Source organism: Coffea eugenioides, chromosome 3 (genome assembly GCF_003713205.1).
Source record: "Coffea eugenioides isolate CCC68of chromosome 3, Ceug_1.0, whole genome shotgun sequence".
Lineage (NCBI taxonomy): Eukaryota > Viridiplantae > Streptophyta > Magnoliopsida > Gentianales > Rubiaceae > Coffea > Coffea eugenioides.
The window spans coordinates 48,227,182-48,245,981 of record NC_040037.1 but is presented as its reverse complement, the minus strand read 5'-3'; the positions used below and the strand labels follow the sequence as shown (position 1 = coordinate 48,245,981).

The 18,800-nt window shown below is 37.7% G+C and overlaps 2 protein-coding genes across 2 annotated transcripts; one reads left to right on the top strand and one right to left on the bottom strand.

Moving 5' to 3' along the window:
- Positions 1–3,397: 3,397 nt before the first annotated feature.
- LOC113766796 (disease resistance protein RPM1-like) lies at positions 3,398–6,276 on the bottom strand. The gene is made up of 3 exons (XM_027310946.1): positions 5,682–6,276; positions 4,348–5,565; positions 3,398–4,257 (listed from the first exon to the last, which is right to left on the bottom strand). The coding sequence occupies exons 1-3, from the start codon at positions 6,274–6,276 to the stop codon at positions 3,398–3,400; spliced, it is 2,673 nt and encodes an 890-aa protein (XP_027166747.1).
- An 11,721-nt stretch (positions 6,277–17,997) lies between these two features.
- Positions 17,998–18,510, top strand: LOC113766795 (S-norcoclaurine synthase 1-like). The gene is made up of 2 exons (XM_027310945.1): positions 17,998–18,195; positions 18,277–18,510. Exons 1-2 carry the CDS (start codon positions 17,998–18,000, stop codon positions 18,508–18,510), a joined length of 432 nt encoding a protein of 143 aa, XP_027166746.1.
- Positions 18,511–18,800: the final 290 nt, after the last annotated feature.

Below are 18,800 nucleotides of genomic sequence, written 5' to 3'. Positions count from 1 at the left end.
TTTAGATCTCATAGTTATTGTTGAACCAAATCTTCAGTTGTCTCCTTGACTAGAAGTTTGAAATTACTTCTCCATTTGTGGAGAACAAGCCATGCTTACAAGAAAATCCGTTGAGAGCTTGCAATTGTCTTTTTCCCTCAAACTAATGAAAAGGCCAGCCGACAAGCCAAAAGCAAGTGACGGCTCTCCTCCAAAAGTCATGAGAAGAAACCTAATGACTATTAATGAATAGGACCCCGACTAGAATTCTAATTGACTAAGGTAACTCCAAGAATACTGCCAATTGTTTCCTAATAAGACATTTAATAAAAAGTGGCAGTTTTCTAATCTTTAATCAATACTCCACGTAGACTCCATTTTGAATTGGAAAACTTGCGCTTGACAATCAACTCCAAGAAAATCACCCATTTTAGAACTTTTTACTCCAATGCCCTACAATTAACATAAAACACCAAATATAAGTAGAATCTGACAATTAAAATAATATTTGACTAAAACCAAGGGAAAAATAATTATAAATTTAGCAACAAATTATGACCTATCATGAGGTAAAGTTCTTCTAAATTAGGCAGACCTAAACCCATATTGGATGGAAGATTGCCTGAAAGACTGTTGGAAACAAGTGAAAGCACTCTTAAAGTTGAGATGTTAAAGATCCTGGTTGGTATGGAACCTTTTAAACTGTTAAATCTTAGGTTCAACACCTCCAAATGTTTGTAGGTTTCCAACCTCATAGGGAATTACACCTGCCAAATTAAAACGGATGGAACTCCTGAAATGGAATGTTTCACAATCCTGAAGAAACACATCATTTGTAAATGGAAGCATGTTTATTTGATTATGAAAGTTTCAGTTGTCTCATGATTGCTATTCTCAAGTGCCATACTTGTTAAATTGTTTACACCAAGGTATAGTTCTTTAAGTGCAGTCAAATTTCCAATATCTCTGGGTATAGAGCCTTCAATCTAGTTATTCTCTAGACTAAACAGCATTAGCTTTAAAATAACACCAAGCTTTTGCATAATTATACCTGCCAAATTCAAGATAAAGCAAGGATATATATGTTGGACCAGAACAATCAATTCTTTGTAACAACAAAAGATGCTGGACTGCGAGACTGGCTTTGTTAATTTTTTAACTTGACAAGAGGAGTAAACAGAAATACATAGGAGTTCAAATTGTTACCATCTCCGTAAGCAAAGCAAAACTTATTAATATTTCTCTTGAAGTAGTTAGTAAATTGTCACACCTGTTAAGTTATTATGCCCAAGATAGAGCCGCTGAAGCCGAATCAAATTCAAGATTTCTCTTGGAATGGATCCTATAATCTGAGGTTATAATCCATGACTAATAGTTTCAGGTTATAAAGATTACCAATCTCTTGAAGGATTGTACCTGCCAAATAAAGCTAAAGTCTTGAGTTAATACACGAAATTGGAACTAGGCATTGGTCCCCGCGGTGTCGCGGGGTGCCCATATTGTATGTTTTTTTATGTATTTTTGGGGTATGATAGGTTTTTCTATTATTATTATTTTTTTATAAGTTGGAGGTTTTGGGTTCAAAATCTCCTACTTACCATTCCTGTCATCTAGCGATCCAATCCAATTCTTCTCCGTTTGTTTATCAATTATATGTACATGTATTTTATATTGGAACATGTGTAAAGATTTGTCATATAATTTTTTTAATGTAGTATGAATTTGTCATATTTTGTATTGTTTTGAATGATTATGATTTTGATATGATTTTCTATTGGTAATGTAGTGGTTAATTGTTTCGCATTTTTATTTTTTTGGTATTTTTATTGTTTACAGTATATTTACGATTTGTCTAATTGTGATTTGATTATTGGTTCTGATTAATTTTATGCTAGTGAAAGTTGTGAAAGTGGATTAATTGAAGGATTTCTCAGTGTGTATGATAGTATAATTTGAGGTGTATCATTCTTGGTTGTGTTGATTTTTGTAATATTTAGTATTGATTAGTAATGTGTAAATAGTATAAATTTTTTTATTGTTTGGTGTTGGTACTATTTAACTTGTGATGAATAATTTAGCAGCTAAAGTTGCTATTTTGTTTGCGAATCATATGATTTTTTGCTATATATGAACGGATATCGTGGTTTTTTTCTTGTACCTGAAACCCAAGCATAGTGGGCTAACATAAGACGGCAAACCAAAAAGATTTCGCAGACAATGTTAGAGGTCCAAAGAAATCGAGGTAGACATATGAAGCAAGCAGCTGCCCAACCCTAAAAATACTATTCACAATAAAAAGACGAGAAAGGCCAAAATCTGTAGAGAAACAACAGCGAAACCAGCGCAAAAGGGTAAACTTGGAATAGGGACACCAAAATTAAGAACTTATGGCCGACAAACATGAAACAGAGATGACCCCACAATGAGTTACATCATACCTAAAAAGACAGATGAGGACCAAATCAACACTCAAATGAAGCGGAAATCCCTATTCTCAGCCCTTGGGCGGTTTACGTATTTAGAGATATGTAATTTAGAAGCCAATTATGAGTCAGAGTCTTCCGAAAGAAGAATTTAATAGGATTTAGAAAGAAGAATTTATCAGGACTTAGTACTAAATAGTTTAGTGACTTCCAACAACTTCAGTTTATTCTTCATAACTTCAGTTATTTTGCTACGAAGTACATAGAGTGCTTATTCTCCATAATAACTTTGGACTATCCATTTACTCTATCTTATGGCAAAGATATGGTTGTAAGTGTGAAGTTTTTAATTTTAATTAGCAATAATAGAAGAAATTTTTAATTTTAATTTCAATGTAAAAATGTTTTTAAGAAACATGATACACATTGTAGGTTTATTGGCACAAGGTAATTATACTAGTTAATGATGAATGATCTCACATCATATACAATGTGAATTGAACAGTGGCAAATTTGGGAAGAAAAGAACAAATTGTGGGATATCTATTACGTAAAAGGAGTCATATAATAAACTTGGTGTATGTCCAATATTCGCTATATTTACTGGACAAAACATTATTAACATAGATTTGTACAAGCACAAGTGAAGACAAGCCAAATTGGGTTTACGTATTGTCTCTGACCAGAATTTAAAAGCCAATACTTGGAGTTTTCAATGAAAATTTTTTGGTAGATATTATTAATACACTTCTGACATGCCCACCTCTTGATCGTTTGCTAAATCAAATATAGAAAAGATCAAGAAACAAAAAGATAAAGAGTTATAGTATACAATACATTAACAACCTCACACATTATACACGATACAAATAATAAATAAGAAGGCAAGACACAGAAGATGATGAACAAAAAAAAATAAAAACAAAAAAGAGGAACCAGTTTTGTCCACAAACTAGAGAAAGGGAAGCCACGGCAGTGGCTACTGCTAGGAATGATTATGTTTTCTTCTCCTCCTCCTCCCATAGCTGGCACTCTCTCCATTCCCCATCGTCTGTATAGTAACCAATGAGAATATAAGGAATGTGTGCGATTCTTGTGTAATCTTCACTTTCTTCCTTCTGATTCTCCAACAGCTTCCCTCTCAATTGAGAACTCAACTCATACAAAACCAGCCGTTGAAGCTGGCTCAAGTGCTGAATACCCGATGGTAACTCCTCTAGTAATGGAAGTTGTTCCAGAAATAGTTTCTGGAGACGAGACAATGCACCCTCCTCCACTCTCATCCATCTCAACCCTTCCATTCCCTTTAGGTGCATCCTCTTGAGATTTAGGAACCCTCCAGCCGTGAAACACAACCCTTCTCCTTGGTAAGATCCACAGAAATTGATTTCACCCAAATTGGGCAAATGCTGGAGGGATTCAAGCGGATCCTCCTCACCCCTTAACCCACTCCAATTCAAATCTATTCTTACCAAGCCGTGAAGACGAGCTACCCATTGTGGCATCTTTTCTAAGCAGCCATACAAAATCAGCATACGAAGAGATTGAAGAAACGACGAAGAAGAAAGAGGAGGATGACGATGATTTAAATCGATTATCTCATGATCATCACCTTTTCCAATCGAAGCAACGCTTAATTCCCGAAGATTGGTGAGGTTGGCAAGGGAGCAGCAGAGCACTTTTCCATCTTCTCTTCTCAACTTTGTAATATATAGCTCTCTTAATTGGGTCAGCTTTCCTATCTCCTTGACTATTGTAGATCCACTACTTGCATCTATGCAGCTTAATGTTTGTAGGGCAAGAAGCCGTCCCATATTTGATGGAGCTTTAAATCCATGAGATCCATAATCATCATCTGAAGAATCAACTAGTTGATATACTTCGAGAAATCAAAGTTTTTGCAGCTTTAGGATTTCCATAGGTAATTTCCTAACTCCAGTGTTACCCAAATTCAAATACTCCAATTGCTGAAGTTTCCCAATGGCTTTCGGTACTCTCTCCACTCTTGTACCATATAGGTTCAGATGCTTGAGATGAAACAAGTTGAAAATCTCATTTGGTATTTCCTCCTGTGCCTCTTGACCTCTCAAATCCAAAACCTTTAACAACTTACTGCTCCTTAAAACTTCGGATAACAACGTTTTGGATAGTAGCAGGTCCGTGGATCCAATTGTAACGAATGACCGAAGGCGGTCAAAGCAATAATTTGGTCTGTGTTGGTGGTGCTGGGCGTTGTTACTGCTACTACTATGGACTACTAGACGGCGTACCTTGTCGAACGGCCACGTCATCGGCTGTCCAGTAGTAACTGTGACCATGTTTTGTTCCCTTGACTTGAGAAGAATAACTTCTCTCAACAGGTCATGGATTCGACATATTTGGGGTATTCCTTCAAAAAACACCTTAGTCACTTGAATTAGACTTCTATTAACAAGTTCACTAAGATAACCCCAAGCTACATCTTCAATACTCCTTCCTTCTCTCCATTCGACAAACCTTTCAGCAATCCACAAATTAATTAGTTCATAGCATTCTATTTCATAATCCTCTGGGTAGATACTTGTGTACAACAAACACGTCTTTAGATGCCAAGGCAAATCACTATAACTAAGAGAGAGTATCTTTTTAACTCTGTCCAGCTTACCTGCGCCTTCTAATTCACCCCCAAGACTGCATCGAACCATTGCCCATTCCTCTGTTCTGTTTACATCTTTCAAAGCCAAAAGCCCACTGATTGCAAGAATCGCAAGGGGCAAGCCCTCACATTTATCCAATATACCTTTGGCAACATCCATCAAATGGCCAGGGCAACTATTTCCCTTAAAGATCTTGTTACAAAACAGGGTCCACGAATCTTCAAAGGACAGTGGCTCCATTCTGTGGATATAGCCTAGAGATTCTGTATAAGAGGCAGAGGCTACATCAGCTTTTCGAGTTGTTAGCATGACACGGTTGCCGTGGCTACTCTCAGGCAGTGCAAATTTGATGGTATTCCAAAATTCCACGTCCCATACATCATCAAAAACAATTGCATACCTTCCAGCTTGTTGAAGAAAATCTTTGACAAATTTTTTCAGCTCAATGGTAGCCATAGACTCGATCGATTGTGGACTGGTTTCTTCCCTTCCTCGTGTAACTGCCGAATCAAGTCTTTCAGGAGATCCTGAAACTCGCATGTTTGAGAGACAGTTACCCAAGCACGAACTGGGAAATGCCTTCTAACGTCCGAATCCTCATGGACTCTTTTCACTAGGGTAGTTTTGCCAAGTCCCCCCATACCAACCACTGAAACAACTTTTAGTTGGTAATCATCCCCTTCCAGGAGCTGAGAAATTAGATGCTTCTTGGGCTTGTCAATACCAACTAATTTAGCTTCTTCCACAAGCAGTGCGTCATCTCTGCTATAGCGCCATGTTGTGTTGTTCACAACAGAAATTGAGTTGGACGCTTGGGCAGAGATACCATATTCGGATTGGTATCTTTGATGACCTTCAGAAATACTTTTGATTCTTGACTTGATGCTTTGTATTTCGTTAGCAACTCGATGACGAGCTCTCAAATTCTTGATGGAGCTGAAACTTCTCCGAACAGAGCCGTAGAATCCTGTTGCGCGATGCCGAGCAAAGCGAGCTACAAATTCATCAAGAATGTCTTCAGTGTCATAAGCAGCCTCTCGCACTTGCTTGATCCATTCTTGGAACCTGGGTTGAGCGTCTTCTTCTTTTGCTTCTGCCTCTCTTAGGAAAGCTCTCATATGCCCCAACGAATCCCTGATGTATTGGACCTCTTGCCGAAGCCCTCCCAATAGTCGTCCCTCCTTGCGCAGAAAAGTTGAGAGTTGATCCAGCACAAAAGAGAGAACTGTTTCTGCCATTTTCAGTCTTTCTCTTTAACTTAAGAATGTCGGGGAAGGCGGCTTCTCGTTTATGGGACAGTCCACTTGTAGTATCTTGAAAGGAAGATGGAAGAGGAGGTTATAGATTCATAAGCTGATGAACTTCGATGCTATATTGTGCAGTATTTATCAAAAAGAGAAAGAAAGAACTAACCAACTAGAAGAAACTAAAGCAAGAAATAGGGTTAATTTCACATACCTCCTTTGAGGTTTTTGACAATTATAGAAAGCTCCCCTCAAATTTTAAAAATTACACTTACCTCCCCTATTTTCACTATTTAGATAACATTTTAGGCCCAAAAGACTATACTTTTTCTCAAAATTCTTATAATGCCCTTGAGTTATAATTGACAACAAAAATGTAAAGGAAAAATATGGTCCACAATCTCTATTTCATTTATCTTTACTTATTATCACTATTACCTATTCATCAACATTCAAATTACTATTAAATAAATACTTATCTTTGTTCTAATGTTTCTCTTTTACCTAAAAATTTCTGATATAGACCATTGTATCAACTATAAACGCTACATCAGATACCAAAAAACTTATTAACAATCTCATATCAATCTCAAATTTTACTTAATACACAACAATATTCATCAATATCTCTAAATTTCAATTCCATAACTGCCACATTTCTAATACAAAATAATCTAAGTCATTACTACCAATATCAATATCCAATATACTCCATTGGCATATAGTTCAAAATCAATCAAATTCTTTCTATAGGAATAACATCAATAATTTTAAATCAAAAATAGAAACACAATGCAGTTATAAATATATATCAAGAACACCTTTTTTCATGGCAACCATAATAATATAACCTATATTTAGTTCCCATTCCATTTCCTATCCTTAATTTTAACTTCTTTTTATCACTGTCACTATCTTTATCTCCATCTAATTTGGTAATGAAATTAGCACTCAATTTGTCATTTGACAATTTCAATTTGCCAATGCATATCAAAAATTGGGAAAAAAATGGGTGTAAGGAAACCATTTAATAATAATGAAAAATCGAGAATTGGAAATAGATACCAATATATATATGTATTGGTGGTTTGGTGTATATGGTGATTTTATTAGTGGCGACAGTACACAATTAGTTGATAATAATAAATAAATAAGTTTAAAAGAAAAATATATGTAGGAGAAAGAGAATAGATAGTTAAATGGGAAAAACTATAATTTGAATTATTGGTTAACAATAGATGAGAGAGATTTAATATTTGATAGAGTTTTTCAATGAGTTGACAATTATTGAAGGGCATTGTTGTCTTTTTATCACACCAAGGGAGGTTTTTGCAATTATATAAACCTCAAGGGAGCCGAGTGAAATTACCAAAAATCTCAGGGAAGATTTCTGCAATTATCCCCAAGAAATGTGACGGAAATTGAAGACGTGAAGATAGACGGCAACGTGATTGTGAAAGACGAAGCTGCCTTACAAAATCATGGAAGCTCTTCAGAAGACTCTGCAAATGGTGGGTTGCACGTCTTCAGGACCGTCTTGCAACTGTGGGTCCTTTGGTCGGATTAAGGAGTGGCTACTGCAGCATCGTACAAAAACAATGATGTCTTATCGTAAATGAATTTAGGTTTTTGAAAAAACGCACGCCTCACTTTACTTTAAAAGAGGTTGAAATTTTAAAATATGTTAATATTATTTTTATTTTTAGTTAAAAATAATAATATATATATTGCATATATATATATATATATATATTACACAGGTGACATATTGAAATATCTTTTCATTATGTACAAGTTGGATGATTTATAATGTTATAAAATATTTAATCAAAAGTTATTTCTTATCCTAATTTTCGTTATGACTATATTACATAATTATGAAATAGACAAAACCTTATAATTAAAGTTAATATTTGATATTTTTTAGGTGTCATATATTTAAATATATAAAAATTATTTTGAAAATAACACATTAAAATAATTTTGTTAGAAAATTTTTTGGCCTCCCACAAAAAATAAAATAAAATCGTGGCTTCGTCACTTTAAGTTGATATATTGAAGTTGATCAAATCTGATGATACTAATTAACCAGACTTGGCTCTGTAGATAAACAACAATTCGGTACCATAAAGGAATGCCCAATATTCCTAGTATTTTGCAGCGTTTTATTACAAGAATTTGATCACCATTCCCTTTTGTTAATTACCTGCAAAATTGAGAAAAGAATCAAATCATTGTTCTGACATTTCTCAAATCATCGCGTTATGGTCTGATTGGAGCGGAGCTACTGAAGCATGATGCGGACTTTGGCACTTCTTTCATGGACGAACAACAGATGAGTATGGCTTGACTGCGCCTCAAATGTCAAGTAAGATCAGCATTTGGGGTCCTATCGAATGTGATCACGTTTGAAACAAAGAAAAGAAAGAGCACGAATGCCTATCCATACTTCCCAGCTAACTAAAGTTAAAGTTCCAGGAACTAGAATTCTAAATTCAGATCTCATTAAATCTTGGTATTTTCTACTAGTTTGTACCAACATTTTGCGGGCTATTTAGTATATTGCATGGTAATTTTCATTTTGTAGTTCATGCCGCCATTGTAGGTTAATTGTGGTCTTATCAGAAATAAATAAATATGACCGTATTCTAACTGTATATATACAGGTCAATGGTGCTCGATGGTACTCAATTACATTTGCCCGTCGTTTCATTGTATTCACTATTCATCCATGTCAGTTCGTATTTGTTGGGATGTATTCAATTTCTATTGATCCTACCATTTGTAAGCGTAATTTAACCCTCCATAGATACTTATAACCACCAATGCTTTTGGTACATTCTACGTGTATGCTTATTTCAAAAATATATAATTAATTTTTTTTACAATAGGTTATTGTACGGACAACGGAGAATCATGTTAGAAGTTTAGAGCGCATATGTTTTTTTAGAACTATATTAATACTTTGCTTTTTTATTTAGGAAATTATTATATTTAAAATCAACTTAAGTTTAAATACTGACTTCAGAGGGCATTTTTAATATATCATTAGACGACATTTTTAATATTATATTAAATGATATCTGATAATGAGAATTGTGCACTTAAATTAGCATTGTACTTTGTCCCTTCGGTTAGCATTGTACCTTATTGCACATCATTGTTCTTTTTCCCACTCAATGTATCAATTCCTCCTAACAAAAACCACAGCCAGATAAACATTTCGATGCTGGCATTCCCCAAATTTGATAAACTCAACAGAACAAAAATTGGTATAATTTAAGTCAAGAAAATGCAAATTATTTTAGAAAAAAAAAAAAAAAGAAGCAGCCCCCCAAAATATTTGTTTTGACAGAATGCAACATCTTTTTTCTTTTTTTTTTTGGGGTGACAGAGTGTGTGAGAATTAGTATCTAATGTGTGAGAAACCCCACATCGATACAGCTATGGAATATACATCTTATATGTTTTTCCCGCATCTTAAAGTTGTGACTGCCTGCATCTCTACGTACAGGTCCTGGCGTTAATCCATAGCTGAAGGTAAGATGCAACATTTCGCCGATGTAGATTTAACCAATTCAGTTGCCCAATTGATCTATATGAATATGAATCCTGTACAAAAATTGGTTAATTAAGTCATTTGAATTTTGATAGGCCAATTGGTTTAACAGAGTGTACAAGTGGATGCTGCTGCGGTATTAGTGAAATGACTTATCCTTAAATGACATTTTTAGTTGCTCGTAAATGACATTTTTATCCTTAAATGACAGCTTTAACTTTTAGGCTTATACAGTCTAGTGACATGTACGTGTGAAAGAGATATATAATTGTTTTATAATGATTGTTTTCTAGCATTACAACTATAGTTGCTGTTATTCGATATGTACATAGTAAATTGGTATTAACCTCACACTTATTTTACTAACTACGGTTAGTCAAACTCTTCCTTCTTCTCCGTTAGAATTTTGTTAGTTTTCAATTCTTTTTTACTTTAATTTTTTTGGTTTCAGTTTCACTTTCTGACAGGTGCCGAACCTGTGCAATAATAATTACTAAAAAGTCATAATTACCACCTCAATTAAATAATTATAAAACAAATCCAAGTACTGGAGCAGGGACCCTAGGTGTGCAATAGGTTACTTGATTCACCCTGTTCCCGAAGAGTTTGCTTGATCCGATATACCGGATTTGTCTATAAAAATACTAATTTTGCGTACAATGGCAAGTAGGGTCGATTCCACAGGGAGCAGGTAGGAAATTATTTCTTTCCAAATCAGTAGAACAAAATTGGGGGATTTTCAATGGGAGAGAAATAAATAAAATAAAAGTAAAATAAAAATAAAGCGAACTAAATTCAAAACTAACTCACAAAGCACAATTCACTAAAAATAGCAATTAATAAAAGTTCTACCCAAAGGATCAACTGCTCAGGCACGGTCCAAATAAATGCTCATCGATGCAAAGATATTTCATCCATTTATCACTAGGTTGGTTATAGCCATCAATAAGCTCTGACAACCAGCTCTTCCTTACTTTTTCGACAGTCAAGGTACGACCATTGACTGCTTCTCTAACCAGATAACAACCCTAGGTACGACCGTAGGAATTTAATTACCCAATTGCATTAAAGCTAGAAGAACCCAACCCTAACCAATAAACACGCTAAGAGGGTTTATTTAAGCTAGATCTTGCGTTTCCCCATCATAAAACCAATTATGGTGGTTGCCACGAGGTGTTAACTAAATGAACAATTACGGATTCTATTTAATTAACGTGGCAGTAGGCTATTAAATTAATTCAAATACCCGGCCGTTGATATTCAATTAATAAAATACCCATGAACAATTAATTCAGGAAACGCACGAATAGCAATAAATTGGGAGAAATAATGAAGATTCGATTAGATCTCACAGATGTGATGGACCGCGCCCTCGCGCCAACCTTTGGGTAGAGGGGGGAATTAGCCGCTCCTCATCATGTCAAGCTCACGCAATTTAATTGATTTCATCCCCGCAAACATCAAAGAATCTAGATTGGTGAAGTAGCGCAGATAGAAAAAGTGAAAAGTCTCGCTTGACTCTGCGTGGGAGTCCGTACTGGATTCCCCAAGTTCAATGCCAAAACCAACGGAAGTTGAATCAATTCGAAAGCGAAAAGCAAAAGATTCAGACGCAGACGCCAAAAACAAGGGAAAGAAAAGTCTTCTGTGTCTGACCCATTCGGCCGCAGAAGAAACAAAAGAAAAATAAAAGCGTCTGACAAATCTTGCAAATAGGTAAAACTAAGACTAAAAGTAGTGATGCTTTGAATCTTGCTTTTTCCTTTCTTTATAGCCGCCGCAGGAACTCTCAAACGTCTGGCCCAATTCAAAAGCTAGCCTTTTGGAGTTTTTATCCCATGCTTCTCGCAGTTCACGTGGACCGCAGTCCGGCTTTCGGTTTCGTCCACCTTCTAAGGCGTGGCCACGCCCTGAGACGAAAAGTCTTCTGGAAATTTACCCCGCGAGATCATTTTTCATGCCGACCACCTACAATTCACACAAATATCGAATATGAGTGCAATTCCAATTCTTAGCACCGTGAATAGCCAAAATTAGGACAAAATAACGGTGCAAAATGTGCCAAATAACCGCTCTATCAAATCCCCCCACACCTAGACAATGCTTGCCCTCAAGCATTTCGGAGCTCAGAAGTACAATCAAGAGAGCAGAGGTCATGTAGTAGTCTATACTAACACAAGCATCTAGGGTCCCTGACAATATCACCAAAGGTAGAACACACCGGACATGTTGTAATTCAAAGAATATATATGAATACTAGGAACGCTCAATTCAACATCACGGAATGCCATTACCATAGGCTTGCACATTTATCACATCTCCACCACTTAAAAGTGAACTAAACACATAAATCAAAGGGACTTTAATAGGGTTGTAATGGGGCTTCGGGTGAAAGGCGGGTTAAGAAGGTGTAGATAGGGGGTAAAGTGTCAAGAGAATGTCCGAAACTCACCAATAACCACAGTGCTTTACCGGAGGGGTTTCACAAACAAGGCAGTTTTCATTTGCTGTACACCCTGTACAAGTGCCCCAAAATTTTTTTTTCTCTTCTCTCTCTTTTTTTTTTTTTTGATTGAATACTGCTCGCAAGGCGTGGGCACGCCTTGTAGCCCATAGTCCTCTGGTCAGTCCTCTGGTCACGAGGTCTCTTCAGGAAATTTTTTTTTTTTTTCAAGGAGAAAGTCCTGTAAGGCGTGGGCACGCCCTGTAAGCCAAAGTCCTCTGGTCAGTGGCCTTTTTCCAATTTCCCCTCCTTTACACAAGGATAGTATCATATAGCTCCTAATCTATCAGCACTTGCAACCCCATTTCTGTTTGCTTTGCACAAATGATGGAATTCAGGCATCCCTTGACAACACAGGGGTAAACAAGAAAGTTTAAAGAGGTCTTGGGTTAACAAACACGGATATCAACCAGAAACGAAGGACAAAAGCTCAAATTGGTTCACTATTGGGAGATAAGATGAGGGCTTGATTTTTTAGATAGCTGAAGAGGGTTAAATCCTAAATGCCCTTATCATTTCAAATGCATCCAATTCAACAAAAATGTGGCCTCGACATGCATAAACTAGCAAGTTCTAGAATGCCAATACCATGAGTGATACCCACTCAATCAAACAAAATAGAGCAAACAAGAATAATATGCTCAAGCAAGGCTCAAAAGCTCCCCAAAAGTTACAAGAATGGGTCAATTCCTGCATATTCAACATTCAACGACATTGCCAAGGGAAGCAAAATGCACAGCTAGCATATCCGACAACATACCCACTCACTTTGATTATGTCATTCATCACAGCAACATGCCCCAACACTAACAAGCATATAAATAACCAAAAAGCCGACTAACTACAATGTTTTTCATTTTTTTTCATTCATCCCATGTTTTCATTTTTTTTTTTTTGAAAAACAAAGCAAAAAGAACTAGTGAAAAAAAAGAACTAATGGAAGCCACTCCCCCCACACCTAAGACCTACATTGTCCTCAATGTAGAAGAGACAAAATAAAGTAATAGGAGGAAAGAAGAGAAACTTTCCTGGCTCCGGGGAGGGAAAATGAGATACTAAGGCGGAGGGGGGTGACACGGCTGCGTGCACAAGGTGGTGTGGTGGCGGCGGACGCAACACCAACAGGAAGGAGAAGACTGAAGTTTCTTTTTCGGAAGGGTTGGAAGGCGTGGGCACGCCTTAGAAGTTATAGTCGTCTGACCGTCAATTCCAAAACTCCATTCCTTAGGTGTGATGACCTAGCATGGGCATGTCTAGCTGCCAACTCCTGTCACAAAATAACAACCCACTAAATGACACTAACACTTAACAAAAACTTCAAAAATATAAGAAAACTAAAACAAAAGAAGCCTTGGGTTGCCTCCCAAGCAGCGCCTTTCTTTAATGTCTTTGGCTAGACATAGCACCACTCTTTAGTCTGGATGTAATTGAATTTTCCTTGTAATTGGTGGCCCTCCTCCAGGATCCACATGGCCATTGAGTGCAACTTTTTTCCTAAATTTTCTCTCCATTTTTACCTCATGAATTGCTTTCATCCTATAGGACTTGTTCGCAGCAACCTTGGATTTACCCCTATAAGCAAACTTAGAAAATTCTTGCACAGAGGGATTAGTGGTATACATAGCAAACACAGAATGAGAGTTAACAGGATGTTTCATTGTATCAAAAATATTAAAGTGGACTATTTCTCCATCAAATTCCATCGTGAGAGTACCCTTACTAACATCAATTTTAGTCTGGGCAGTACTCAAAAATGGTCTTCCTAATATAATGGGTGATGGATTTGGGGCACTTCTATCATCCATGTAAAGCACATAAAAATCAGCAGGAAAAATTAATCCATCTACTTGCACTAAAACATCCTCAACTATCCCATCCGGATAAGCACATGTACGATCAGCCAATTGAATTATTATCCCCGTTTCTTTTAAAGGTCCTAAATTTAGGGAATCATAGATTGACTTAGGCATCACATTAATAGAAGCCCCTAAATCTATCATGGCATTTTTGATACTAGAATGACCAATCTTACAGGGGATAGCAAACATACCTGGATCTCCGCATTTGGGTGGGAGTTTCCTTTGAAGTACAGCTGATACACTCTCTCCTACCATCACTCTTTCATCACCCCTTAACTTTCTTTTGTTAACGCACAAGTCTTTCAAGAACTTTGCATACTTGGGTACCTGCTTGATCGCGTCCAATAGGGGGATGTTTACTTGAATTTTGCGGAAGACATCCAGGATTTCTTTTTCCTTTTCTGCCCTCTTTGTCTTTTCCAACCTGCAAGGAAAAGGAGCTATATTAGATTTAATAGGGATCGAAGAAATAGATGTTACCTTAGGCTCTTCGCGAATGCGCCCTTCCTCTTCAATTCCCTTTTCTATCTGCTCCTCACTTTTGCTTTTCGAAATCGTCAACTTAGATCCCTCCACCTCCTTGCCACTCCTTAATGTCATGGCACTTACATTTCTGGGGTTTACCTCAAGTTGCGATGGCAATTTCCCATAGACGTGGGACTCCAGGCGATTAATGGCAGTTGCCATTTGACTCATGCGAGTTTCCATATCTTTCATACCTGCTTTGGTGTCCTGTTGAAACTGAGTAGTGCTCGCGACCAAGGACCTAGTCTCTTGCTGGAGTTGAGCAGTGGTCGTGACTAGGGTTCTAGTCTCCTGCTGGAGCTGAGTGGTAGTTGTGGCCAAACTCTTGACAATTTCCTCCAAAGAACTTCCTGAATTGGAGAACGAGGGTTGGGACTTCTGTTGCCAAGATTGCTGAAATCCTGGTGGACGATTGGGGAATGCATTTTGTGGCCTATTACCATAGCTGAAATTGGGGTGATCTCTCCAACCAGGGTTGTACGTGTTGGAGTATGGGTCGTACGGTCTTTGAGGCGCGGGCACGCCTCCAGCCATGTTCACTTGTTCAGCCCCATCCTCTTGCAACATAGGGCATGAGTCAGTGGGGTGGCCCACATTTGTGCAGATTCCACAGGCCTTTGCTTGATGCATGTTTCCCACTGCTAATTGTCGTACAAAAGATGTCAGCTCCGATATCTGCTACTGAATGGACGACGTCTCTACCTCGTTGACCCTACGGGTAGGGTTACTCTCACGGAAGCCAAACTGTTGAGAATTTTCTGCCATCGACTCAATGAGTAGCCATGCTTCCCTTAGTGTTTTGTTTGCTAATGCTCCCCCACTTGCTGCATCAATGATACTCCTGTCGGACGTCTGTAGTCCCTCATAGAAGTATTGGATCAATAGTTGTTCACTAATTTGATGCTGTGGGCATCTAGTGCACAACTTATTGAACCTTTCCCAATAATCATATAGGGACTCCCCGGGATGCTTAATGCTACATATTTCTTTTCTTAGACTTGCAGCCCGGGATGCAGGGAAGAATTTTTCCAAAAATTTCTTCTTAAGTTGGGCCCATGTTGTAATACTACCTGCGGGTAGGTAGTATAACCAATCCTTCGCTGCATCCTTGAGGGAAAAAGGGAAGGCTCTCAGTCTAATTTGCTCTTCAGTGACCCCAGGAGGTTTCATACTAGAGCAAACCACCTCGAATTCCTTGACGTGTTTGTGGGGTTCTTCGCCAGAGAGACCATGGAAAGAAGGTAAGAGATGAATCAGCCCCGACTTCAGTTCGAAAGCAGTATTCTCAGCCAAAGTAGGGAATGTGATGCATAAGGGCTGGTGAGTCAGCTCCGGAGCAGCCAGCTCCCTTAATGTTTGAGTGTTGGCCATGCTTACTTCGACTTATGCAATAATAATTACTAAAAAGTCCTAATTACCACCTCAATTAAATAATTATAAAACAAATCCAAGTACTGGAGCAGGGACCCTAGGTGTGCAATGGGTTACTTGATTCACCCTGTTCCCGAAGAGTTTGCTTGATCCGATATACCGGATTTGTCTATAAAAATACTAATTTTGCGTACAATGGCAAGTAGGGTCGATTCCACAGGGAGCAGGTAGGAAATTATTTCTTTCCAAATCAGTAGAACAAAATTGGGGGATTTTCAATGGGAGAGAAATAAATAAAATAAAAGTAAAATAAAAATAAAGCGAACTAAATTCAAAACTAACTCACAAAGCACAATTCACTAAAAATAGCAATTAATAAAAGTTCTACCCAAAGGATCAACTGCTCAGGCACGGTCCAAATAAATGCTCATCGATGCAAAGATATTTCATCCATTTATCACTAGGTTGGTTATAGCCATCAATAAGCTCTGACAACCAGCTCTTCCTTACTTTTTCGACAGTCAAGGTACGACCATTGACTGCTTCTCTAACCAGATAACAACCCTAGGTACGACCGTAGGAATTTAATTACCCAATTGCATTAAAGCTAGAAGAACCCGACCCTAACCAATAAACACGCTAAGAGGGTTTATTTAAGCTAGATCTTGCGTTTTCCCATCATAAAACCAATTATGGTGGTTGCCACGAGGTGTTAACTAAATGAACAATTACGGATTCTATTTAATTAACGTGGCAGTAGGCTATTAAATTAAATCAAATACCCGGCCGTTGATATTCAATTAATAAAATACCCATGAACAATTAATTCAGAAAACGCACGATAGCAATAAATTGGGAGAAATAATGAAGATTCGGTTAGATCTCACAGATGTGATGGGCCGCGCCCTCGCGCCAACCTTTGGGTAGAGGGGGGAATTAGCCGCTCCTCATCATGTCAAGCTCACGCAATTTAATTGATTTCATCCCCGCAAACATCAAAGAATCTGGATTGGTGAAGTAGCGCAGATAGAAAAAAATGAAAAGTCTCGCTTGACTCTGCGTGGGAGTCCGTACTGGATTCCCCAAGTTCAATGCCAAAACCAACGGAAGTTGAATAAATTCGAAAGCGAAAAGCAAAAGAGTCAGACGCAGACGCCAAAAACAAGGGAAAGAAAAGTCTTCTGTGTCTGACCCTATTCGGCCGCAGAAGAAACAAAAGAAGAAATAAAAGCGTTTGACAAATCTTCCCCTAAGAAAAGTAGAAAAAGAGAAACTAAGGCTAAGAGTAGTGATGCTTTGAATCTTGCTTTTTCCTTTCTTTATAGCCGCCGCAGGAACTCTCAGACGTCTGGCCCAATTCAAAAGCTAGCCTTTTGGAGTTTTTATCCCATGTTTCTAGCAGTTCACGTGGACCGCAGTCCGGCTTTCGGTTTCGTCCACCTTCTAAGGCGTGGCCACGCCCTGAGACGAAAAGTCTTCTGGAAATTTACCCCGCGAGATTATTTTTCATGCCGACCACCTACAATTCACACAAATATTGAATATGAGTGCAATTCCAATTCTTAGCACCGTGAATAGCCAAAATTAGGACAAAATAACGGTGCAAAATGTGCCAAATAACCGCTCTATCACTTTCAAAGTACATCAAAAATAACAAATAATCGTCCTACTAATCTCATCTTTTTTATGTTCATTTTTTTTTCAATCCAAAAGTTGCCGATTGTTGCCGATTGGCTTAGAGTTGCTTTAGGTTACACACAAATTCTCCTCTTCTCTTCTTTGTGTTTTTAGTATGATCGTATTCAAATGCTAAAAAATCTGTTTAAACTTCAAATGCACAAGGTTTGCATGAACCTGTTTAAACTTATGGGGACGAATCTTGGGGTAGACCCAGACAAATGATGCAGCATCTATCAAGATGGCATACGAGGAATAAGACCTTATGCAACTTGACTCCGCACTCTGATGCAACAGGACTGACCTTATTAGTTCAAGTCAATGATGTTCAAGGCCTGCAAATCAAGAAAAGCAATACATGGGTGCCTATTAAACCCATTCCTGGAGCAATCATCATCAATATCGGTGATACTATGGAGGTAAATGACCACCAACCAAATTCCTACTTACTGAGCATCTGTAGATATCATTGAGTTGATGTGCTTCAATGATTTGTGCAGATAATGAGCAATGGGGAATATAGCAGCATTGAGCATAGAGCTGTCGTGGATTTCCACAAAGAAAGACTTTCAATTGCTGCATTTCACAGCAAAAGTTGGTCCTCTAGCAGATCTTGCCAAAGAAATTGGAGCACAATACAAGACAATAGAAACCGAGAGCCTTCTCAGACTGAATCTAAGCACCAATCTTGTTGGCAAAAGCTTACTGGATCACACGAGGATAAAAAAAAATGAAAGAATGAGCACATTTTCACTTGCAGTATTACTGTTTTTTTTTCTAATCCTCATCATAAACCAAGCTTAATGAATTACCAATATGCCTTCATGGAAGTTTCTAGTTGCATGTCATTAATCTGTTTGATTTTTTATGTTATGGTCGGTTGTCCAACCCTGGTCAAGGCCTTAGAGCAAATTTAATGTCCCATTTTCCACCTTGCCCCATTGTCAGCAAGTTATAATTAATAGCATAACTTATCCATTTTCAGTGCTAATTCACCCACCAACTTGTTCAACTCATCATTCCT